The following is a 26,463-nucleotide window of genomic DNA, read 5'->3' on the forward strand; positions in this document are numbered from 1 at the left end:
ACCATGGATCAGACTGTGATTAACTGCTCGACATCCCCACGTGCAAACGGGCTGAGTGCTGGGGAGCAAATTCGTCAGGCAGGGAGGGACGGGGACAGCCAGGGCTTCTGCACATCACACAGGGTTTGGGCAAGGGGGCTGTGTCACAGCACGTCCCCTCTCCCTCCACAGTCCCATTTCACAAAGAAACCAATGATTTGCCCATGGTGGTATCATCACAGCCCATCTAGACCTCACCATTATTCACTTTTAGCCTTAATATTAAAACTGCAAAGAAGAAACCTTTAGTGCAATTTTCCCCCTTTTCCACAACACTCTGCTCAGCTTTAGCTCGCACACAATGACTTTAGAGAATACCTTTCTTTTTGCAAAGAAAAGATGAGCAGAGGGCTTGACACATTAAATTAGGAAAGAATCGGAGCTGTCATTAGTGGGGTCTGAGCCCGCTTCATACTGCAGGATATATTAATGTATTGCAGATGTCCAGAAAGAGTGATCTTCACACTTGGAGCAAGACCAGAAAAAAAACAAAGGCGCCATTAATATAGAATACAATTGACTTAGTTGAATCCCCATCATCCCTTTTCCTTTTATATCAGATTTTTGGGGTTTTAGAGGGTTTACACATTAATAAATCAGCTTCCTTTTATGATGTTTCTTACAGCAAACAACAAATAATGCTTTGTGCTCTTATAGAACTTTGCATCTGGTATTCGAGTCCTTTGCAAAAAGATCTGTGAGATGCATTTTCCTTGCACATCTAATAGCAAAAGGAGAAGGTAAGAGGGTCATCGAGGCTGACAAGATCACCCCACAGCCCGCCTGAGTGTCCCTCAAGGTGTCATCACTTCATACCTATAACTTCAGCTTGTACTGCTGTAAAAAAGAGTGTGATGTCAGAAACTTGGAATGATAATTTAAATTCAAGATAAAATAATAACACACATGGTGGAAGATTTGGATTCTGTGCTTGGTTTGGGGGTAAAGGTAACGGGTTAGCGGTCATGGTATCCTGATTATACTCATCCTGTATAAACTGTGTTTATTCCTACCATTTCAGCCACATGTCACAGCACATAGCAGAGTAAATAGGAGGAAAAATGTTCATTTTAGCTTCAATGAAGCCCCATAGGAAATAATACATTTCAAAAATATAGGGCATAAAACCCTCTACATCATCTTTAAGTTAAATCCTTATACCATGGGGCTGAAAAGAAGGGTTAGAAATAGATTATTTCATCCAGGCCACAATAACCACTTTTTCTTTCCGCACTTCTGTGTTTTCATGGATGACAATTCATGTAATCAAACCCATATTGCAAACCTGATCAATTAAGAGCTTATGCAGGAAAAGGCAATCTGAGCCAGGGATGCGGCCAGGCGTACACTTCTCAAATGACAAAGAAGCAAACAAGAAAACAGATCTTCACTCTATCCAGAGCTACACAGGCAAAACCCATTTTGCTTCCAGTCCCAGCACATCACCTCTCCAGCTACACCAATTTATCAGAAGAGTTTTTAAACGCCCTGCTGTCACTGTATGTCTTGAAACACTATGAATTTTGGTGAGGAAGCTGAGGACTACATTGTCGCATCCTACATGGAAATGGGGTTTCACCTTTCAGCTGCCTTCTTGGTGGAGCTGCAGCCCAGGCGGTGCAGGCACCAGCCAAAGAACGGCCAGGCAAAGCTGGACTTAGGGATGGGGCTTTGCTAAGCTGCTCTGCCAGCCCTTCTCTGGCCGCCAACCAGCACAAAATCCTTCCTCTGTGGAAAACAGCAGGATGGGGATCAGCAAAGCCAAAATCTCACTTTGGCTTTACTGTGGGCGGCCATCAGGGGTTGGAAAAGCTTCCACAGTACATCCTCAGAACAGTAAGAACTGGTGCAATCAAACAGCCCAAGGTCACCAGGGAAAAAGCAGCCTTTGCCCAAGGCTTCGCTGTCTGCGCTCGGCTCTGCTCGGTGCTTATCCCACATTCAACAAGTCCCCAAACTGGAGGAACGCCTGACTCACTCCCTATCACGGTCATCAGTCATCCATACACGTGGCTTCGGTCTGTGGAAAAAGAAACCAGTTTAATTTTCCAATACTTTATGGCCAGATATTTCTGCTGGCAAAGCGAACTGCAAATTTTTTTACGGGGGCCCTTTGCTCCTTACGTGTTTGTGTTTTCAGCTCCTTTGCCTGCAACAACTCATGCTGGAAGCCCGAGAGGCTGCAGGAGAGATACAGGGCATTGGGGCAACTCCATCCCACACCATGTGGCTTTGTTAAAGCATTTTGTCCCCATTCACGGGGACAGACAGACACTGCCCAGTTTCAAACAGGGGTGGCTGTGGGCTGTGCCGAGGGCTAAGCCGCTTTCCAAAGGACTTGCCTGGCAGCTTCCTATGGGCGCTGGGGTTGGAGAGAGGCAGGAAGATAAAATACTGCCCCAAGGTCGTGGCCGTGGGGAAGAAAACACATGTTCAAATGCCTTTGATCCTGTGCAAACACCCAGTTGGAAAAGCATCGCTGCACTATTTGTTTGAGAGTTTCCTGAAGAGCGAAACCACCTCAATCAACTGCACAATAAACACCCAAGGTTTATAATAGCTGCACAAGGCGATAAATACAGAGTGCAACATCTACAGGCACCACTCAACACAATGCTCACATGCAACGGCAGTGTTTATTCCATCTGAAAGCTTCCCCAGCAGACAGCAACCCAGCAAACCCCAGCCAGAGATGGGAGGTTGCGCTCGCTCGGCTCCATTGGCTTTTCTGCTGCAGGCACGTCCCGGCACCTCGAGGAAGGGGCACTCAAGACACCCAGGTTGGGTTGAACTGCATTACATGTTTATAAAAGGATGGGACCAAATCCAAACCCTCACTTCCAAGTGATCTGGAAAAGAGTTTTCACTTGGCTCCTTTAGCAAAAGTCACCCAAACACAAGTGCCTCGGGGAGAGCTGGGATCTCTGCAGGGTCTGGAGAGACACGGTCCAGCCTTTCCACAACACACCCCGACATCCATGTGAAAGCTCACCCAAAGGATTTCTGGGCTCATTCAAAGCTCTCCAGGCTCCTCCAGCACAAGTTCAGTTTTTTGCCTTGCTGCTGGTTTGAATTTACTCGCTGGAATAAGCATCCACAGAACTGTGCTGAGCCACAGCCACGTTGGAGAGCACAGGCCAACTTTTTTTTCTGGCCATACAGACCAGGACGTGTTTATCCAGAGCTTGGAAAGACAATTCAACTTTTATTTTAGCTCAGAAGAGAGACCAAGGGGTCACCTTTAAGCTAAGGATGGTATAATAGAGGCTGAGTGGAGAAAGCAATGTACAGAAAGCCAGGGAAGTGCTCTCTCCAGAAGGGAAGAGGAAAGAGAGACCCCAAGACCCTGAGCAGACATGTATTTAATAGAGCAGGTTAACTGGGACCAGGGTCCAGGTCAGCGCCATTCTTATCTGTCCCACCTCCATACGGATGCGGGCAAGTTCACAGCTGCCTCAACTGACGTATTCATGTATATTCGTGCCACAAGATGCAACTGCATACCTTCTGCAGGCTGAGCAAAAGCCAGAACTTCTGTAACACTCCTGGCCCTGAGTTTTCTCCTGCTCTTGTATGTTGCTGCCAAGTCTCTGTCAAAGAAACTGCAGGGAAGGAGAGAGGTCTGGGGGGGATAGATGACTGGATACTGGATAATAACCCAGGTGAGTAAGGCAAGCAGGGTTTTGGAGACAGAAAGAAAATCAATGTATCGGAAAACCACCACCAAACACTGGGGATTAAATTACTTTTCACTCAGCACCCCGAGCTGCCAAGAAAAAAGAGGGTTTAAAGCACAGCTGGCAGCACCGAAAGCCCCAGCAAGTCATGGACCAGGAGCTGCAGCACAGTCCTGCTGTTGCTGGACCCGCTGCCTGTCACCCGCACAATCCCTGCTCTGCACAGCACCACCCATCAATCTCCCAGGGATGCTCCAGGGCTTAGCAACTGCCTGCCAGCCCCCAAGGATCCCTTTCCTGATGGAGCGCCTTGCTGCACAGCAGAGTATGTGATATTTTCTTTGCTGTATTAATACAGCTGTCGCCACAAACATTCACCACCTGCCAGCATTTGCCACAGCAGCCTCGTAAGGGACCGCTGGTCCAGAGAAGCCATTCTGTGTTCTGGCACCAAAGCAACTGCATGGGGTGGTGCATGAGCTGTGCAAAGGAGGGGAGAAGACCAAGTACAGCCAACAAGCAGAATCTCAAGCAGAAAAAGAGCCTCAGTGCTGCACCGTCTGGTGTTATTTGGGTTTGCTGTTGCAGGTTACAATAGGACAAGCGGTTTTAAACTCAAGGAGTTTAAAGATTCAGGCCAGACATGAGGAAGAAATTTTTTACAATGAGGGTGGTGAAACACTGGCCCAGGTTGGCCAGAGAGGTGGTGGATGAACCATCCCTGGAGACATCCCAGGCCAGGCTGGACGGGGCTCTGAGCAACCTGAGCTGGTGAAGATGTCCCTGCTCATGGCCAGGGTGGCACTAAGTGAGCTGGGAAGGTCCCTTCCAACCCAAACTATTCTATGTTTTACCACCACGGTTTGCTAGAAGCCCACGATTCAGCCTTAGGAATTTGCATCTCTATGCTTACACTGGCACTAACTTCTTCACAGTGTTTAGTGCCAAAAGAAACATGCAGGGAGACGTGAGAAAGCAGGTATTGGGCAGCGGAGCAGTTTGCCGTTGCATCAGCGGCCCCGGGTTATTTTTACGGGGAGTGCAGAGCGCACACTTGGCCGCGGCTCACCGTCGGTCTCCCAGGGCAAAACATGGAGCAGAAATCAGCTTAGTCACGATGCTTTGGAAAAGGGTAACCTCAGCGGGGAATGGGGCCTCTCTGCCTGGAAACACGCCCATCAAAATAGGTTTCTCCAGTTCCCCGTCTAGTTGCCCCGTAGGGGAGGAGAGAGGAAAGGATCTTATTCTCCATAAGAAAAGGGAAAGGGATATATTGGTATCCTTGCAGGGGTTTAGCTATGCAGAACAGGGATGTGTCAGTATCTTGAGCTCATACTGTAGGACATGGGATATCCATCCTCTGTCTAGAGATGGAGATTTGGGTCCCTGATGTCCCCAAGCCATATCTGCATGCTGCTCCGCTCGCTCCACCCTTCCCAACATGGTTTATCGAGTGTAGAGAGTTTTATGAAGCACTACCAGAGCCAGTTTCACACTGTAGCCCAGGCAGACACACTCCAAGCGTCACTGCAGATTTTCACCAGCATAAGTAAAGAAATATTTAAATATTTCAAAAAAGTACTTTCCCTCCTTTTTAAAAAGCGGTGGAGTCTATTATTAAGTAAAACATCCACAAGAAACCGCAGTGAATGACTCTATCCCTTCATACACTCTTACAGGAAATTAAAGACCCATTATTAGCAATAAGTCCAGGAAAGTGATGCCTCCCCGTCCCAGTTCAGACCCCTGCCCTATTGCACCAGGCACATCATTGCGATGGACAGTCCCTTCCCAAGAAGAGATTAAAAATGCCACACGCAGATGAAAAGGAAGCATGAGATGGGTAAACACCTTGCAGTTCAGCAGCAGAGATGAGAACAGACGAGCTAGCTCTGAGTTTGCTGTCTCCAGGAGGGAAAAACAAACAAAATCCAAGGATTTTGCCAAATGTGCTCTTGGCAGAAATTCAGGGGGCTGATGAACTCACTGGGACCTGCTGGGAGATACACACATCCCCTCCAGAAATACCCCCAAAATATCTGGGGTTCACTGTGTGATCCCCAACAGGAGCTGGGTCTTGCTCAGGTGTTCCCCCCCACGACACAGTTGGGACATTGGTGGTGCCGCAGCTCCAGGAGGGATGTGGGAAGGGCTGTCTCTCTCTGCATCACACGGGATGGACCCACAAACCTCAGGTGCACACCCCACCTGGGGCGTTTGCGCGCCCCCACCCCGCTCCAGGTTACGTCAGCGTGTGAAGTCTCATGTGCGGTAACGAACTTGGATGATTGATGCCATGGCCCTGGTCCAGGCAGCTCTTTCCCAAGGACAAAAAGGCATGGGAAGGGTTTGGAGGATGGAGAAACCTGCTTGTTTTCAAGCCCAAACAGCAGCTCATGGAGGCTGCACTTTTTTGGAAACCTGGCCTTGAAGGCACAGTCAAGGACTCTCTCATCATTTGGGGTCACAATAAATATCGCACAAGGGCGAGGAACGATCTGTTATCCTAGCGAGGCAGAAAGTCTTCCTGATGGGGGAAGGTCTTCCACACAGAAAGACAAAGTGGCAGAAAGCACAAATAATTCACAAACCAAAGTGCTAACACCCAAAGTACTAATGTTAGGTGGACGTCACTTGATCAGCTGGAAAGCCCAATACTCTGCAATCAAACCACCATTTCCAAGCAGGTTCTCCCTGTCCAAAGACACACAAGCACAGCAGTGACCAGGTTTTTTTCTCTGAAACTCAGAAGGAAGGTCAACGCTCCCTGAAGTGTGTTTTACCAAGCCAGCACGGTTATAGAGGAGTGATGAGACTGTGGTACCTACCGGTTTGGGGCAGTGGATGTATCTAGCAAGGCTGATGATCAAGTCATGAGTGATTGGATCCACAAGGTTTCGAAAGCTGGCGTACCGATAGAGGACATCATCCAGAGAGGTGGACTCCATTCCTAAATCCTGCAGAAAACAGGGTAAAGGAGCAAGATTAGATGTGCTGCAAAAGCCAGTGCTAGTGTGGATCTTAAAATTAGCCCACATTGGTGGTCCCCATGAAGAAGCCAAGAAGAAAGTGATCCCCCACACCACTCAACAGAAGGAAGGGACACATGAGTATGTCACCCTGGGGAAAGCTCCACTCCTGTGCTACATCTGCTCTGCAAAAAGGGGTTTGGTTTGTAGGATGAACAGTCTCATGCCTCTCACAAGCCATAAATCCACTGAGCGAACAGTATGCTTGTAACAAGGCAAAATCAAAGATGACTCCAGAGACACGACAGCTCGATCAGCATGAAACTGGAATTGCAGAATAAATACAGCGTAGATGTGTTCTGGATCTGCTGTGCTTAGGGAGGAGGGAATGAGCCTAAAATTGCAGCAAGGGAAACAGAAGGATAAACCGGGGGGTTTGGGGAAGAGTGAAGTGCTGAGATTGCCTGGGGAAGGGGTGGAGGCTCTGCCATTGGAGACTGGACAAGGATGTGTCAGAAACAGTTCAGATGGAGCTGATCCTGCCCTAGGGATGGATCAGACCTCCTGAGGCCCCCTCTAAGACTATCTGCTCTGATTTTCAATCCTTAGACATAATAATTTGAGGAATTTTGGCAGAGAACTCATCATTCTATGAAATATGTTGGTGCACAGGGACGAAGAAGGGAAGGGTTACGTATAACGTACTCCTTTAACTTCAAATATTTTATCTCCACTATGTTTTGTTCCTCAGCAGCAGCCCATAAGAACAATGATGACATCCTCATATTGATACCTCCATTAGCACCAAGAAAAATGCCTTCTGACCCTCAAGAACAGCCATGCTGGAGACAGAGTTCAAGCAGTTAGAAACCCACATGTGTGGGGCTGTTCTCCCTTGCCAGGAGCACCCAACCGATTGCAAACATACCTAGTTTGAAAAATAAAGCAGCTGAACCAATTTATGATCTATCCCACGGCTTCTGCCAAGTCTGCACTTTAAAAAAACATGATTTAATCTCAGTGTCGATGAGGGTGTGCGCTGTGCTCCCCAGGAGCAGCACCATGACGGCCAGGCCAGCCCACCAAGGCTGCTCCACCGTGACTCGATTTAATCTCGGCCTGGACGTTGCCTTCCCAGTCTGGTAGAGATCAACATCAGAACTAAGAAAACATCAAGTAAAAGCTGCATGGCATTGCTGGCAAACACCACGCACATCCGATGGAGCCAATTTTGGGGTTTGGTAGAAGTAATCCCACATACACAGCTCTCCACACACCGGGATCTTTGAGGATCAAACCAGGCTTCGCATCTTGCCACTTCCCTTTAAGCATCTCGAAAGTCTGATAATATTCTCTTAAGCTAAAATTAAAACGTAGAACCAATAAATCGGAGAATTTCTCCTCCTCTCTCCCGGGAAAACTTACATTTTTCACATGAACCATTCCCTTCTCCCTCCTGATACACATTTTTTATGCACAGATGTCTTTCTCAGCTGCTCCCTAAGCCTCCCTGCCACACCAGCACTGTCTCTTTTCCACCACATGTAATATTTTAAAGCCACTCAAGGCTGAAACTTGTTCGAGGCCAAGTGATGAGCTCATCTGCAATTTAATAACTTAACAGCAGTTCACGCTGTCAGCAGCAAATCACGAAGCGCTAGCTGCGGAGAAAACGCCCAGCATCTGGCTCGAGTCGCTCGGGGTTTGTCCAGCATGTTCCTTTTTCCCAGGGGATCTTTACCTGCATAACAAGTGAAACGGTCAATAGGAAGAGTATAAGGATTTAAAATTATAGTATTTATGAGCCAGGCAGGACCAAGGTGTAGGACAGAGGGATGTTTTTCTAGTGTGTACCCAAAACCTTGCACAGCGCTGAGGGGTTTGGGGAAGGTTTGTGCATGTGCAGCAGGAGAAGGGGAACATCTCTGCGTCCCTGAGCCCCGATGTCCCCAGGGCACTAGCAGGAGGTGGCCCTGGGGACATTTCAGAGCAGCACGTTCAACAGCACATCGACCCCCATCAGGCAGCCAGTGCTAATGCCCAACTTGAGCAGGATTTGGGATTAATGACACAAAACAAGCAGAGAAAATCAGGAATGCAGAAGCGACTGAAAGCAACTCAAAGGCTGCAAGTGGATCAAAAAGCACCAAGGACGAAGCTGCCGACCCTGACGTGAGGCAGGTCCTTGAGCAGACTTGAGCTGCTGCCCCCAAGTCTGTCTCACTAAACCTTCACTGAGGACATCAACTTAAGTCTTGTTTTGCCAGGCAAGACTAAGGACTAGGGAGCAGAGATCACTTTGGGACTAAATAGAAAAGCAAGAGTCTTGCTCAATTCATCTTGCTAAGCATCCTCCCTGCCATCACCCATCCCCTTCCTGCAATTTATCTGATTTATTTCTGGATTCAGGAGACCCAGAGAGCCAAACCACTCGTCAGTCCTTGGGGATGGCTTATCCGCTGGAAGGAAAGCTGCCTGCCACCAATGAGTTGCAGGAGGCTTCTGCAAATGTGGCAATGCAAAGCTGTGAGATTTGGAAAATAAAAACAACCAACCAAAAAAACCCACAAAACAAAACAACAACCAACAAACACACACACAAAAAAAACAACTGAGAAGGAATTAGAAATATAAGTCAAAGAAGTCCAGACTAAAATTGTAACACCTCTTTCCACAGCCACCAGTGATAGGAACTTCCCACCTACAGCCATGAAAGGCAGAAGAAAATCACCAAAACCACCAAGGAATGTGAGAGCCCAGGCACAGTCAGTCCTGCTGCTCCACAGAGCTGATGCTGTGCCAGGTGTTCCCTTCAACCTGGGTCCATTTGGCAAGCAACAACCACAGAAACAGCCCCCCCACCAAAAACCAGCCCCAAGAGCTCGCCATTGACTTCCCCAGGCCAGCAGTTTCTCTATGAATAAAGAAAAATAAATGCAAGGCATCTGGGAGCTGTACCCCCAGCTTTTATTTCCCTGGTGTTGGCTAAAACCACTTGTTATTCCCCTTCTGCTGCCTGAAAAAATGCAGCATGACAACAGCTAAGAGTTGATCAACTGGCTTTTGAAGCTCCAAGTTGTGTTTCCATGAGACGAAACGTTGTGTAATACTCCCCTAAACCACAAGGAGCCATAAACAGCGGAAGTCAAGCCCATTTTCACTTATTAAACTATTTATCACTGCAAATTGAATTGCAATTAAAGGAATATTCAGCAGGTCCACGTGAGAAGTCATACGATAAAGCAGGTTATGCTGTTGCTGCTTTCATTAACACAGAGCGAATGCAGTTACTGGCTGCCTAAATGAGGTTACTGTGTAAAATACCACCCCGAGGTCCTGCAATCACGGCTGCTCATAAATATCCCAATAGTTTCTACCTTATCCAGCACCTTGTCCAAAACTGCTTCTTATCTCCACTAATAGCCAGGGCAGTGAGATGAATTTCCAAGCAGAGAGGTTGGTATTATAAACAAGGGTTGGGCACGAAGGAAGAGGAGGATTAATATTGTGGGCAATCAATCATCCGCAGTAATTTATCTGGGAAAAATTATTTTATGAGGTGAGCATTAGCAATGTGGTGAGTAAGGTCAGCTCGGCGAAACAGGCACGGGAGATGTGACTCAACGGCGGGCACAGTGCGGCTTGCTCAAAGGCGACGGGGTTGGTTTTCTTGTCCAAGGACATATTTAGCAGCTCAACCCCCCTGCCTTGTGAAGTACCCCCTTGAAAACAAGTGAACAAAATTTCTTGCCTTTGATCCTTAGGATGTTGGACTCCATCACAAATTCTCCAGTGTCTGGTTGAATTATGAGGTCAGTAAGCCACTGTAAAACTTGGTATTTATGGATTTGCCAGCTGTAATCAGCCATGGCCGGCCACAGCATCTAGAATCTGCCTCCACCTGTTTTACACATGATGAGCCCTCCAGGATTTGCTTCACTGCTAAAGTATGGTGCTGCTTTACTTTCCTATGAGATAAGGCCATGCAATGTGGAAGGGCATTGCTGGAAAGATTATCTGCCTGGTGCATTTATTGCAGCCCATCCACGTACACCCCCCATAAACCCTCCGTTTATACATTGCAATAAGGCATTTTACACATGCTATAAACAGCTTAATTCTTAATTGGGTATCCTAAGGAACCAAGGCTGAAATAGTCACGCTGTCCATCCATCCCCCAATTGTCTTCCCCAAACAGATTTTTAACCACAGGAACCAATTTCAACTCAGCTGTGACCAGACAGCTGGTGGTGGGACCAGTAGGTCTGGATGGGGCATCACAGAAGGTATCCTGGGAGCCGCCAGACCAGCAATTGCTACTGCAAATTTCTATGTCTAATCCACCGAATGGTACAAAAACGGAGTTTAAATATGTGGGATATTTTCTGTTTAAGAGAGGAAATATTAATTTGGAACCAAGGATTGCTCAGTCAAGCCTCAAGTGATGGTGCAGTTAGAGAAGAGAGTCAATGTTTCAGGGAAGAAGTAAACATTTCCCTGGCAGACTGACTCAAATAATAAATGGTGGCAGCTTGAACCCCCTCCAGGAGGCTGGAATTATAGAAACTCAGAGAGACAGATTAATGGGCAGAGATATGATGCTGCCATCTAGATAATAAACAACTGCGAATAAGAGTTTTGCGGAAGAATGTGCTGCATTTATTTTAAACTGTGAGGCAAATACAATTACCCCAACTGGAATCTGCTCAGACCACAGCTAATGACTTCTTCAGGGAAGCACCTCCAGGTATTTAATGATAATAGATCACTTCAGCTACCCACCCCATCTTGATTAACCATGGGATCCCAGTATAGAAAAAAGCTTGGAAACACCATTTGGGGAAGGTGACTCCAGGCCTTCCTTCAAGTAACTCAAAAGATTTAGATCCATCACCGCCTTTAACATCTTCAGCTCACAAAATCCTGTTCACTCATCCTTTCTAAACCAGCAGGAGCTGCCCGCATCCCAGGTTCCCATCCAACCCAGTGCATCAATCTGGGGCTGTTGCTCCAGCTGGAGCTCCAGCCCCAAGCCAGGACCCTGTTGGCTATGCAGAACCTCACCAGATGGCTTCTGGTGGGACCTGTCACTTCTTCCTCCTGTCCCCAGTCGGATGGGTGACAACAGCCACCTCCCAGCAGTCTCAGCCCTAAGGGGCAAGAGCCTCTTTTCCTCTGCATGGAACCATTCTCAGGGAGAACAACCACCCCCGCCGGTTTTCCTTCTGCAAAGGAAAGACGTGGGGGAAAAAAGCCCCAGGTCTAAGGGCAAAACGTGGAGGAGGCTGTGAGCAAACACACAGGTCTCTCCAGTTTGCTGACAGCTGAATACAAATAGCGAAGGGCCACTCTCACCTCCTGCTAGCCAACTCCACCCAAAACCCCCCACATTACATGGCTAAAATCCAAAGAAAAAGGTTCATGCATCAACCCTGCAAGACACCCACCCTATTAACTCTGCTTCTGCTGCTGGAACTCACATTAACAACTTCACGGTGAAGCATTAAAAGAAAATAGAACAAATTTAATCAAGCATCTGCCATTTCCATTCTTGTGTGTCTGCTCAAAGAGTTTGCTGGAGTAACCCGGAGGCCCACTAGAGCGTCCAAACCACAGGTCAGAAGCAGAACTTCAATTTATCATTACTTTTGCTCTGTGACTCGTGCCTTTGACTATTAAAGGCAGTATGGGTTGTGCAGGGACTCCTGTCCCAGCATGGGTCAGTGGCTGATCCCAGGACAAAGGCTACGTGCCTCTTCCCCGCCACCCCCCACACAAAAACATACTTGTTTTCCCTTGCAGAAGTCTCTGAGATTATTGTTGGAAAATGGACTTACAAGACAGGATGCATCTCATCTTCGGTCAGGTAAGGATTCAGGCTCGTCACCTAAGCTCAGTCTACTGTCAGTTCATATAGAGATGGTGATTCATCCTACTCTAAGGCAGCTGGGCTGAGTCAGTCTCTGGATGTGGCTGTCGCTATCAGTTATCCGCCAAGAAAAGCCCCTCTAATTAGCTTATCCTAGACATTTAATGTTTAGGCAACTGGAGCAGGAAAATCCCACTCATACGGTTCTCACCTTTTCTTCCAGCACAGCAAACACAGAGCTCTGCACGGCTTTCATACCCACTCTTCCATCCAAAGGACAGCCCCATCTGTTTTGCAGCTGATCATCCATCAACATGAGTTACATTTTTAAATCTTGCTTTAGGCCCCCACTGTTTTTTTGGAGGTAACCGGGAGCTCAAACAACTCTTGTCCTTGGAAGGTGACAGTAAATGCCTTATGGGCACTGAAGACTTATTTGTGCATGCATATATTCTACCATGTTGTGTTCACATGCACTAAATACACACAGGTCTTTTAATAAGTATTTTTGGGGGGGGGGGGGGGGGGGGAAGGCAGAACTGAGATCCTTGCTAAAGGAAGGAGAAGGACATTTCCAAATAGAATATGACACTATCAGATGGGGAGGAATCACTCGTCTTCATAATCACCAGTGCCTGCTAGAGAGACCGCCTTGGTATCTGGGCATACAATAAGCAGATGATTCCAAATACAACAGCAGCATTCACATCACACGCCATTCCCTGTTTGAAATTACAGACGAGTCTCCTCGGACACACCACAATTAATGAGAGTTCTTGGAGCAACACTGAGTCCACGCGCACCTTGTGCAATCTGCTTCTTATCCCCCACCTGCACGTACTACATTGCATTAACAGCAACAAGCTTTACACATCCCTGAAAAGATCTCTGCTAAGGGATAAGCCGAGTCCAAAAATCTTGACTCAGATGGTTCAACCTTAATAATGAATTGAACAGACAACAAAGCTTGAGCGATTGTGCTGTTTGTCCATCCTTGCACCTCTCCATCTTTCCCCAGGTAACTGTGTGTCACCCTGTCACATCAAATGACAGGAAAGGGGCAAAAGTCTCAAAAGTAATTAAGATCCTGTATATTTTGGGGAATTGGTGTCAGAGGAAGGAAGAGACTCCAATAAGGGAAGGACCAGGACCTGGCTGTGGTGCACCCTGCATGGCAGCAGATGGATGGACAGGAGGACAGAGGGGCTGCAGCTGGGACCCCCAGCTGGGATCTCAAGGAGGACACTGGGAGCAGCTGGATTTTCCTAGTGCTGAGGTTTGGCTGATGTGATGGACAACCAAGATAACACCACACAAAAGCCAGCTTCAGCTGGTCCTGCTGTGGGGTCCACCCTATTTTCTAAATAGAAAAGATGAGCCAATAGGACTCCTCACCTCTCACTCTTCTCTGCTCTAATCCAGCCACTTTCTCCAAGCTGCCCTCACATCACAGATCAACACAACCCAGCACGAGCTGCCCGGCTCTGCCATTAATTCTGTTGAACCTGCCCCTGGTTAGCAGGAAAGCAGAATTTATTGCCTTGGCCCACTGGAGCCACATCTCCTGTTCCCAGCAGCTGCCACCACGAGAGATTCCAGGAGGAGGTCAGCGCAGGTCTCCTTGTGATGTACAACAGTGCAGCCCTGCCCGTGGGGTGAAAAGCCCTCCCAGAGCACGGGGAAACCAGCTGTTCGCAGGGACAGGCTATCCCAGTACAGCTGAGTATAGAAAGTATAGAATTGCAAATCACGGCTGAAGAATCACATTTGCTTTTCTACCCATTCAAAACGCTGCTTTCTGAAGATCTCCCCTCCTCTCCTCAGCCAGGAGAGCTGTCGCAATCCAATGATGGAAAAAGAAACTTGATAATTTCGGGGGATCAATCAGGTCTGTGCTAGCAGCACTGCCAAAAATGCAGATGGGGATTACCCACGGCTATCTGATAGGGGGTTTTGTTTTGATGTACAGCTCTGCCAAGCAGCGAGCACGCAGACAGCCAAGCTGCCAGGAAACACTCCCACATCACCCCCAAGAACTGAAATTCCCAGGCACATCACGTTGAACCTGCAGCGTCGATAACGATGTTACCGTATCACCAGGAAGCCTCCCAGACCCCCCCAAATTACTAAAAGAAATCAATCCGTTACTGCACATACAATAAGAGCTTGCAATCCAATAACTGCTATCCAAAACCTGGTTTCACTTCCAAGCCCTGGGTTGATTATTACTGCATTAGCTATGGAGGGACATATTGTTACCGTTCAATGAATGTTAAGCTCTACTTCAAAGGGACTGAATTTCGGCAGTGGAAGACTATACAAATCCTTCGACAATTGCTTCGGGATCCTTCAAAGCAGATAGGTGCTAGAATAAAACCCAAGATCTTATTGATCCAGGCACTAATAAAAATAAGCATCATTGTTCCTCAACACAGCTCTTTTCCAGAGTAGCTTATTCAAGGGAAGTAATTTAAGACATCTTTGAGAGAAATATTCAATTAACTCTTTAAACTGTCTGCCGCAGAATTATGTGAACATTACAAAAAGATAATTTAAACCAACAAATTGCAGCTGACTCCAATAAAAACACGTTAAGCCATTTATGCCGCTGCAGGAGCCTGGGTGGGAGGAGCGCAGGGACAGAAATGGGTTTGGATAGACAAAACGTGCACCACTGGCACCACCTCAGCACACCAAATACAACTTCAGTGCACCGCACAACACAAGAATCTGGCTACGTATCGTTGCAAGAAGACACCTATTAGAGATTTTACACTGTAAAACCTGAGAAGGAACAAGACACAGGGAGATTTTAGCTCAAAGAAAGAGATGAAAAAAAGAGGGTTTAACTTGACGTTGAAATAATAGCTCCCCGCCCCTTCTCTGCATTCAGACTTATCCTCAGTTGACGACAGCCTGTTCCACATCAAGGATGAAGCCTCTTTCTATGCTTGGTACCTTCTCAACAGTTAAAAAGAGGCTTCCAGCAAAGGAGCAAAACAAACAAATCCCACAGCACCAAACTCATTTTCTTACTTAAGACAGAGCAACAGGAATGGAATAAAAATAAAGGTTTCCACAGCTTCTAACAGCTTGCCAAGAAGGCCAGCATCACAGAGCTAATTAATATGGACAACATGAATTTCAATTCTGTCATTTGCAAATCCAGCATCACGGTTAATCTCAAGCATGGACAAAGTCCATTACTAAAGCAGATTCATGTAGTGGGATTCAAAGCAATGGCAAATCAATACATAAACCACTTATATGCTAGAATAATCTATGCTTTGCATAATAATCACGGTAACTGTAATGCTGTGTATTTATATGGAGGCATATTTAAGACCAGCCCAGGCCACCTAACGAGCTTGATGGGGTCTGTTTCTCCAGCATGGGATGCAGCCGGCACCAGGAATGAACGGCTGCCAAAGAACTACCCAGCAAGAAAACCAGATAAAGGTGTGCATGAAATGGTTACAGCAGGGAAAAGAAATGAGGGAGGATGCTAGTTAACACAGAGAGCTGGCACTCCTAAATTCACCCCCATAAAATGGGAAAAGGATTTATTATGTGCCATCATGTCCTTGCCAACACGATAAAAAAAGGCTTCCATCACTGAATGGAGATGCAGACCCATGGTTATCATCCTAAAAGCCACACGAGGGGCAGAGGTGGTCTGAGCAGCTCAGGAAGCTTTTCACAAGGGAAGATGATCAAAGACTCCCGAAGCTTCACAAATGATGGAGTTACTCTGGTTTTGGGGAGGTCCCCCCAACTCTGTTTGTTATAAGTGGCAGGAGTCAGGACTCTCCATGCTAGCTGATGAATTGTTGCAGAGTCTTGGGCAAATAACTTGATTTCTCTTTCCTTCAGCTTCCCCGGCAGCAGATGGAGGAGAAAATGACGGAAAACCAAGCAGATATGTAGTGGTGCAACGATGCCTGAAGATGCAGGTAGCTCACCCCACATTCTGAAAAGCTTGGTCTCCAGTGCTGGGGCAGCGTGAGCTTATTGAATTAATCCTGATAACCACACTGATTAGTCTGTCCAGCATGAAATGGAGCCCTTTAAGGATCACGTTCACCAATACCTTTATTTGGCAGGCCATGGTTCTGCTCTCCTCCTCCTTTGGGATATCTTATCTCATGCTTGCCAAATCAGAAAACCGCTTAAATACCTGATTAACTACAAGCAAATGTTTAAGTCCAACTGAAGCCAAAGGGCTTTGATTAGCAGAGCACTTAATACGGGCTTTTGTTCAGCAAAACTTCTCTGCCACTGCCCTCTCCACCTCGGTCCCTTCACAGCAGCACAGGGTACGACTCGAGAAGCAATGGCCAAGCCACACCACAAACATCAGCTCACCAGAGCGAAATGCAGCTTAAGTGATCAGTGGAAGAGCATTTTGCACAAAATCAGGCAGTGAGGTCCCAGGAGACGCAGGCAATTTGCAGGCTGGGCTGGTCCATGAAGTGCTCTGCCCTGCAAGAGCCAGCACATGGACTTGCCAGCAAACATTTCCAGTAAGCGCTATTAAAATCCTCCTGGTCGTTTCACCACACATCACTGCAGAAGGGCTTGAGGGTGGTGGCTGCGAGGGATGTGACACATTAACCCACACACAGCCAGAGACCCCTGCACTTGGCCAAGAAGAGAAATTCATCCAGGTTTCATTAGCGGTGCTGAACAGACACAGACAATAAACAGCTTCTCTGCTGTTGTTCCACAACCCTTGCCCTGTTTGCAGGCTCTGGGTCCTCTACAAAGGTGAATAGGTGCTCTCTGCACCCCAAACCCAGAGCAGCAAGGCTGGGACGTGGAAGGGAAAAGCAAAGCCGTCCCCTCCTGCCTGCCCAGGAGCCACCATACATCTTGTTCAGCAGTAAGGGGTGTCAAAGTCCCCCCTCCCCAGTTTAAAAATGAGAATATTTCTGCTTTGTTTGACAGTCAGGGCCATTAAGTTGCTCTTGTTGATATTTCATTTTGCAGGAAAGATGCCGGCGGCCTGTGCCAGATGAACTCGGGACGACCTAGACAGAAAACACACCTTTGCACAGGAACCTTCTGCGAAGGAAATTCAGCACATGATGGATTTGTGGCAGCCTGATGCCCAGCAGATTGCACGCTATTAGCTGACACTTGTGCATGACAATAACCACACCTCAAGCTCACTTTGCAGGAGACGGCTGCTTGGAAATCTGCTGCTTCCACCGCTGAGTCCTGCCAGAGCGCGTGCACTTCAGGCTGACATAATGCAGATTTCAGTACAGGCTTTTGCTTCTTGTTGCTCCCAACCTGACTGGGAGTTTCCTTCCACCCTTCACTGTTGTGGTCTGAGATGAGGACTAGAAGGATCACCAGTCAATCCCAGTAACAAGGCAGGAGGCAGCTCTAGAAGAGCCGGGGTAATGTGCCCATGAGTTCTGTGCATGCAAACTGCAGCAACAGCCAAAACCTCCCCTTGCACAAACCCTGGAAGAACATCAGTGAAGAACCCAGCAAGAAAAGCCTCTGCCTCCATGCCCTGCGCTATTTCCCTGTTTCCTTACAATGTGACACCATCCCAGGAAGCAGAGGCCTGAAATGCCGGCAGTAACAGAGCACCCTGCTAATCCCTTGTACTTCTCCACGGGTGGTTTGAGCCTTCCTGGGAAAACTAAGCTAGACCCCATGAAATGCTATGGCCAAAGAATATTTCCACAGGTGCTAAACCAAAAATCTTTGGCTTGAAACTCCCACCACAGCATTACAGGCCAGGAACATTTACTTTCCAACTTCAGAATAGCCAACACTAATATTTTTGACCACCAGTTTCTCCTGAAGTTAACAGTAGAGAAAGAAGAACCCTAGAAACCTTCAGCACACAGGACCAACCTCTTAATATTGCTTTCCAGATACAACCGCAGGGCTGAATAATCACTGAAACTTGATGCAAGACGATGAGCTGAGCAAGAGCAAAGCCAGGATGAGCTCACCACGCAGCCCTGTCTGCCGGCGAGCCGAGCTTTCCCTTCCCTGCTACAGTCCCACCGAGACATCCATAACCCTGGGCTGAAATCCCTCAATTGGCCATGAAACAGCTGATTTCAATATCAAGACAAGCACTGAGACATGACTTATACAGTCATTGGGCTGGTGTCCAAGTGTAGAAGCAACTGGACCGTGGTGAACCAGACACCTACAGCCTTACGGGGGTAAACCACGGCATTTGCAGTCAGCCGGGGTGGCATTTAACACACAGCAAGTCTTGGGACCTTCTTCCCTGCAAGAAATGCCAAGGAATCATGCCTGAAGGAAAGACTTCTTTTGCAAGACATTAAATAAGAAAAAAAACCTCTTTTCTCTCTGAAGACCCCACAGGCTGATCCAAAATCACCACTGACAAGTAGAGAAGGTTGGAAAAACCTACTTCTGAGGGCCAGCAGGCTGACAAGCAGATTCAATTTGCTTTATGATTTTCCTTTTTTCCCCCCTTATCTTTCCCGACATGCACATTCAGAAAGAGATAAAGAGAAGCTGCTCTGAGCCCTCCTCACGGCTCTGTCACCTCCGGACACCGCTGTCCCTGTTCCTGGGGCTTTCGCTGCTCCAGAGGATTCTCTCCCTTACCAGGGGGATGCTCAGCCTTTCTGCCCCTCCATTCCCTCTGCAAAGTGAGCAGGAAAGGTGCTTTCTCCTATTACGTGGGGTTTGGAGGGGTGATGAAGGCAAAGACTGCTGCAAGAGGAGAGCCAAGAGACCCCACCTGCCCGCTTCCCAAGGGTGATAAACCTTTGCGTTTCACCCATTGGCACCCAGCCCTTGCAAATCCTTTTGGCCAAGCTGATTTCACCCCCAAACCAGCCCCGTTTGGTTTGCCAAGGGCTTTCTCTCGAGCTCTGCCCAGGGCTGAGCACAGCCCAGCAGCGATGGGCAGTGAAGCCACATCTCTCCCCGTGCATCACAGCCCTGCTGCAACCTGCTGCTGCTGCTTGCTCCCTCCACATCACTGCCCTTCCACATTTAGCTGCCATAATGGTAAAAGCCAGGTCAGGCCAAAAAAGTGTGTATTGCACAAACATACACAGCAGATGCCCAGGTCCCAGTCCAGAACCCGAACACAAAACCAACTTTTCCACCTCCCCACTCTTTCTTTTGCTTTGTGCAGCTCTCTCTGGAGACAGCTGCATCCAGTTTAACCAGCGGCACAGCCCGGAGCACATGAGCTGCAAATCAGCCCTGCGACACCCCATCGGCTTGGTTGGAGATGAAGTATCCAGAGATGGAACTTGGTCAGCATTGGGTCCTGCCAGGACTTTGCAGCAAGGTGTCATTCTCGTCCTTCTGTAATTAACAGAGAGAGCACTGAGAAATGACCTGTACTCGCAGGAACGGCACCTTATTCCCACCTTTTGAGATTATTTCAGGCTTCTACATTTTTGCTCTGACACTGTCTCCTCTGAAGGGCAGGCACATAAACAAACATGAGTCCTTCTAGAAAATACAGTTGATTTACACAATGCGGCAACACTAAAAGAGATTTTTTTTCTTTTTAATGGCTTGCAGGAGAGGAGTTTAGCTTATTTATTTCCTTTGTGTTGGTGGAGAATAGCAGCTGATGGGCAAGAGATGAAAGCACCCCAAGCAGAGATTTTTTACCATGTTTCAGGGAGTTAATCTCATCAGAGAACTGCTTCACATCTGTTTGAACAGGGATGGAGCGGTTCACCGGAGCCAAACCTTGTGCTGGTGCAGACGGGCTGACCCTGTCACATGCACCGTGCCAAATTCTCCACCCTCCTTCTCTGGACAGCAACAGGGTGGGAAGGATAAAAGAGGGAAGACCAAGCAGCTCCAAGCCGTGCATGCAAAAGGTCAGAAAGAGCATCCATGCCATTTCTTTTTTGCAGTTCAGCCTATTCATTTAATAAGCAGTGCCATGGACTGGAAAATCAGCTCATGGTACAGTTACAGCAGCTGGTCCCCATGTGGGAGCAGGGACCTGCGGTGGCATATGGTGCCCACACCCAGGAGGTTTACAGAGATGCACACATCCTAAAAGCTGGGACAACCCGGAGTCCTAACAGCTCTCAGGGCTGCTGACACACTCATCCTAAGTAATAAGGTAAGAGAGGAGAAATACTGCTTCTGGCATTCATCCATGGAAAGGGCTGGATTTTTCTACTCAAACAGTAGATGTCAGAAAGCAGATGTTGTTCAAAGACACCTTTTTCCCCTGCTTAAGCCAAATCAGTGAAATAACTCAGCTGAATACTGAAAGCGTGCTTGTATCAGCAAGTCCCAGGGAAGAGGAGCCTTCCCTAAGACAAGTCCCCATGCACCCCAACAGATGTGGTTCCAGAGCACACTCCTACTTTACACTGGGGAAAACTGAGGCACGAAGGAACTTACCAAACCCAGAGTCCCCAGCAGCATCAGCTGGGCTACACAACCCTGCTATGAACATTCAACACACCAACAGCTTTCTTTTGGGGCAGAAATACGGCTTTCACCTACATCCATCAAGCGCTCACTTGGGTCAGGGTCTTTCCCAAGCCCATTGTAACTCAGACATCGCAGTCCTGCCACGAGTAACACCACAGAGACATGGAAGGACATCACCCACGCTGGTGATGCTCGGTGTTTTTTAGGGTACTAAAGTATTTGGTTAAGAGCTACACTTGTAATCTGAAGAGAGGATGAAAAGCACAACCTCAGGCTCAGCTGTAAAGACCACAACCCTTGCCCCGCTCACCGGGCAGCCAGTCTGTAATTCCCATTATACAGCCTGACAGGTTGGTAATGGCACACGTAATAATATATTGATTCTTGTCCGCTCTACAAGAGGCTGTCAAGCGGTCCAAGGAAGGGAACTGTCGAGATGAGAGTTTCCTCTCAAAACACTCACAAGAAAAATGGGATGCTAAATGGGAAGGTAATGGATGAGACCATCAGCTGGGGCAAATTACCTCCACTTTTCTCAGGGTGTTTCAAAAGTCCCCCATCTTCCCACCCCAAGACTCAGTGCTGTGATTTACACCATGGGTAACTGGGAACCTTGCCGCTGTCTTACAGGAACATATAATTGAAGGAAAGTCAGGTCTTGGGGGTTAAGGGAAAAAAAATAAGTATTTTTGCATGTCTTATCCCCTGCTTCTGTGTTTTTATTTCCAGCACAAGAGTTTTAACCATTAGGGAGAGCAGAGGGTATTCTGTATTGGGATCTGGGATTGGGTACCTGGCTCAGAGGGAGGAAGCTTGGAAAGTGAAGTCTTTCTTGAAGACTTTCAATAGCAGCTTCCCTCTCTGGCACCAAGGAATTTGGAAGCTCCTATGAGGATCTACCTTGGCAGGTGCCTCCAAACTGGATGTAAGGGAGATACAGCAGGTTGGGATCCTCCCGGATTGCTCAGTCTCTTCTGAGAAACCCAATGGTAAAGGCGTTTGGCTCAGCAAAGAGATTACTAAATGCTCAACTTTGTTAAGGAAGAATTAAGGAGTGGGTTGCACAAGGATTCAATCCAATGACATTAAAATTCAATTAATACAGCTATTTAAAATTGCTTTAAACATCGAATACATTTACCTTAAAACACTTATTTCAAACAAGCAATTTAAGATGACGCCAGCCTATGGCCACGCTTTAATATTAAACAGCTTACGTTAGCCTAGGCAAGCAGGACATGCTGGCTGCCAAAGTTTTAGGGAGAGTCATTGGTGAAAACACAACCAGAAAAGACTGAAGTACAAACACAGCTTTTGGGGGAGCCTGGCTTGCTCATAAGGACAAAGAAAACATCATTACAGTTAATTCACCTCATCCAGCTCAACACCCAAACTTCAACAACTCCATGAACAAACCATGAGTACAACAAAGAAATGCACGTTTTCCAATCTGCAAGTAAACTGCAACCCAGGTGGCCAAGATCGCTAATTATGGTGACCAGAAGTGTAATTCATTATGTACAATAAACATTCTAGTTAATGAATCAACTAGTTTTAAATGTAAAATGTGTTTTTGAGATGTTTACTTTGTCTGCCCTACACGTCCAGCATATTTTTAGTTTATTAACTGATCAAATAACATTAAAATATTAGTTTTCTGCATTTTAAACTCTTGTTTTCATCTCCATGCAGCTTGAGTCAGAAATACAAAGAAATAAATCTATCGTGTAAGCCCAAAATTCAACATTTCCCACTAGAATAAAAACATAAAAAATTAATCACCCAGCCAAACAGCTGCCTAAATAAATGCCCCCAGATCCACCAGGCTCCTTGCTCAGAAAAGGAAGTATCTGATTACACCAAGCAGAAGCAGCTTTTTACAACCAAAGAGGAAAACATCCTCTTTCTTACAGAATGACCAAAAAAATATATCCCTTCCCACAAAAACTGAGTGCTTAAATCACCGTTCCCTCCTTGCTGAGTTTGGCTGTGGTCATGACCATGGATCTAGGTCATTCACACTCGCATCCCAAATTGCTTCACGCTTTCCGCCTTCGCCCAGGAAGCCACCAGGTGTGAGGTTTCCTTCAAATCCCCAGCTCTTCCAGTCGTGAAGCAGGGAGAGCTGTATCCAAATGGATGGTATATATGGAAATATATGAAGGAGGTAGGGGTTCCCCAAACCATGGTCAGAGAGATGGTACCACCTCTCCCCACCACAAGAACTGTTCTCCATGGGACCAGCTCTACAGACAGGGTGGGAACGGAGAGAGACGTCCCAGCAAAAACGCTCGGCACATCTCCAGCTGAAATAACTATTTCCCACCGTAGGCTGCGAAAGGCTGAGGGCACATCTGCTCTCCTTCCTCAGCAGATCTCGCTTTCCCCTGCTGGGATTTAATTGTCGTGCCAAGATCTGCCTGGCCTTGGGGAAGATGGGGGCGAAGGAACAGCTCTGCAGAAAGGAGAGTAATTAATTGCTCGCCAGCTCCCAGCCGTCCCCCCCGTGGTCCCAGTTTAAGCATCCCCAGAGACGGAGGAAGAGGCAGCTCTGGGAGCATTTCCAATGTGGTACCCGGCCACGAGACCAGGGGCTCCCAGGCACAGATTTGCTAACCTGGCATACTTTTGCTTTCCCAGCTAGCATTCATTTTCTCTATTTTTGTAGCTAAACGTAAAGCAAGGAGCTGAGAAACCCAGCAAACACTTTCCCACCCTCCAAAGAAACTTGCACACCCTTCCCCTGCATTTGAGGGCCCTGCTTGGAGTACAGGCTGGTTGGCTGGGCTCTCCTTTAGTTAATATTCATTCATTTCAACTCAAAAACTATTACAAGTTTAGGGACAGTGCCTTAGAAACAACCTCTTGTGCAACACATGAACGCAACCCCCTGCTCCCCGCGAGCACATCCACAAACGTTGCAAAACCACACAGGGACGAGCAGTCGGAAGCAGGAGCAGGTCTGCAGCGGAACAGCCCTAGAAATGCAGCTGCTACTCTCCAAAAAACAACCCCAAAGGCAAACAGGGTATTAAAGGACCGAAAGCAGCAGCCTGTGGATAGCAGAGCTCAAGGAAACCAAACGTGGGACAACAAGGCTGTTGGAACATGCGTAAAACCCAGACATGTCGTGTAACGAAATTCTTCCACTGATAACAAACCTGAGTCCTGCTCTGTAATGGCAAGAGAGCCAGGCCTCTGGGAAGATTTAATACAAAGATGTCCTAAGGAATGAGAAGCCCCTCAAGATACCCAAAGGCACGAGGAAGGAGGCATCTCCCTCCCGTCGGCTCCGGTGCATGGCCGAGGATCAAACCCTTGCACTATGAAAGCGTCACCAACTCTGAAAGACACAAAGTCTGAAAGGCAGAGAGTCTTAGAAAGACCTGAGAATTCTGGAAAGCTAGAAGCAGCTCCGGCTCACCAAGCAGCAAGGTCAGAGCCAGGAGTAACTGGAGCTAAAACCTCCTGCTTGGGGGGGAAGGGAAAGGACAATTTGCTTTTGCTTTTATAAGTAAGACTAAATTTACCATTCGCTGGTCTTTTCTCCAGAATTTGGAGGAGAAAGAGGCTGAGATACACAAAAGAGAGAAGCAGAATTACACATTAAATCACATTAGGCTTTTGGCTGGGACCTGCAGAAGGAGCTAAACGCTGAAAAAATCCTGTACCCCTTTTGCACAAGAATGAAATTAATATTAATATATAACCATCTTCTTTACCTAAGAGGAGGTCGTGGTCACAAACCCCCCACAACACATAGAATATTGTTATTGACCTAAATTTAATAAGAAGCTACAATACACTGAATTTTGAGTGCATTCCCCTGTATCCCTGCCCACCAAGACCCCTACACACCATCACAGCGCAGGTCCCAGTGCTGGGATCTGCAGGGAGGTCTCTGCACAGCTGTCACACCCACGGGCTGGCAAGAGAAGACATCCTCAGACACTGGGATTTTATAGGTTGAAGCGAGATTAAAAGGGAAAGAAAAAAAAGGTGCATGCCAGCCTGTCTGAGGGCTGGAGCCTGGAGCTGCCTGCATTTCACATCAGATGTGAAAGCTGCAGCAGCCTGGAGGCAGGAAAAAAGACACATTCCTGCTATTACATAAACAGATAAAGTGCTGATTAGGGGCTGGCTTGCCAACTGCGACCATTAACCTCTGCCAGCTTGGAGAACTCTGGCTCCAGAGAGGGCACAGGCAGGAACCTTGCTTCTGTTCGGGTACCCAGTCCCAGGGAGGACGCTCTTGTTAGCAGAGAAAACCCACTGTGCTCCGTGCCCATGGCAGGGCGAGCGTCACTACTGCATATAGGGGCTCCGCACATTGAGCCCACGGTGCCAAACACGTCCTACTTCTGCCCTTCCCTGCACTGCCTGGCCTTCCCCTCCCTCCCTGCATCTCAGCATCCCCCAAAGATACATTTCCCTTAGGAGGAGCAGCAGCAGACACCTTCCAGGGGGGTTAATTAAAACCAGGCTGCTCGGATGCCAAGCAAACACTGGGATGCATCCACCTGAGAATCCCACAAGGGAAGAAAAAAGAGCAGAAGGAGCCAGGATGGGGAGCGAGAAGAGAAAGGATGCTGCAAAACTGCAGCTTGCAGCAGGGCAGGGTCGGGGAGCACGGTGAGGAGAGCAGAAAAGACTCCACCGCTGCCAGGCACCACCGTTTGCTGTCAATGCCTCCAGCCTAAGGGTTAAAAATAACTGTGGGGTGTGCTGGTGGTTTCATCAGTAACCCAAACCAGAGGAAACAGTGCAAATCCCAAAGCCGGTTGCCCAACTTCCACCAACCCAACTTCCACCTGCGCTGCCCAGAGCTGCAGGCAGAGCCTCAGCCCCAGCTCCCCCGCCAAAAAACGAGCCCGATGCCACAAAAACCTCTTCATCCCTGCCCTCCTGCCAGCAGCTCGCAGGATGCGGGGAGCCAAAAGTCTCCAGCCCTGGGCACATCAGCTGCTCTTAGTGCCCAGGAGGAACCAGGCAACTGCTCGTGTGGCAGAAATGATGCTGCTGAGGTCCTCCGGCGTCCCAGGGGCCACAGGATGGTCTCCAAGGGGGTGATGCCCCATGGCTGGTGTGCACAGGGTCAAGAGCAAGTACAGCACAGCACAGTCCAGCTCCGAGGCACCTACGGGCTATGGCTGAGCTGCATCGTATCAACCAGACCACAGCGCTCCCCAAGCTCTGCTCTAGATGTCAATAAGCACATCCAACCACACGGCTAAGGAGGAATATTGAAGCAGTTTTGGCATCGTGAAGGCTGAAGCATGTGCTTCCAGGCAGGTGCAAAGCCGGGGATCAGCATCCTTTGGGGAGAAAATTTGAATCTGAGACAAGACGGCACCGAAAAACTTTGTCTTCATCCTGATGAGCTGCCAAAGACACCGCAACCACCGTAAACTTGCCTGACAACATACTCGCCTCCACAGGGATCTACTATGCAACAGCATCTCTGTCTCTGAAGAACAGTTTGGGG

At 47.8% G+C, this 26,463-nt stretch overlaps 1 protein-coding gene across 2 annotated transcripts in view; it reads right to left on the reverse strand.

Moving 5' to 3' along the window:
• The window catches only part of LRRC75A (leucine rich repeat containing 75A), a 78,604-nt gene that overhangs the window by 31,090 nt on the left and 21,051 nt on the right, over positions 1–26,463 (reverse strand). For both annotated transcript variants that reach the window (XM_065037024.1, XM_065037023.1), the window contains one exon: positions 6,545–6,673. In XM_065037024.1, coding sequence (XP_064893096.1) covers positions 6,545–6,673 — 129 coding nt within the window. The remainder of the gene's footprint in view (positions 1–6,544; positions 6,674–26,463) is intronic.

This window comes from Columba livia, chromosome 20 (assembly GCF_036013475.1).
Source record: "Columba livia isolate bColLiv1 breed racing homer chromosome 20, bColLiv1.pat.W.v2, whole genome shotgun sequence".
Lineage (NCBI taxonomy): Eukaryota > Metazoa > Chordata > Aves > Columbiformes > Columbidae > Columba > Columba livia.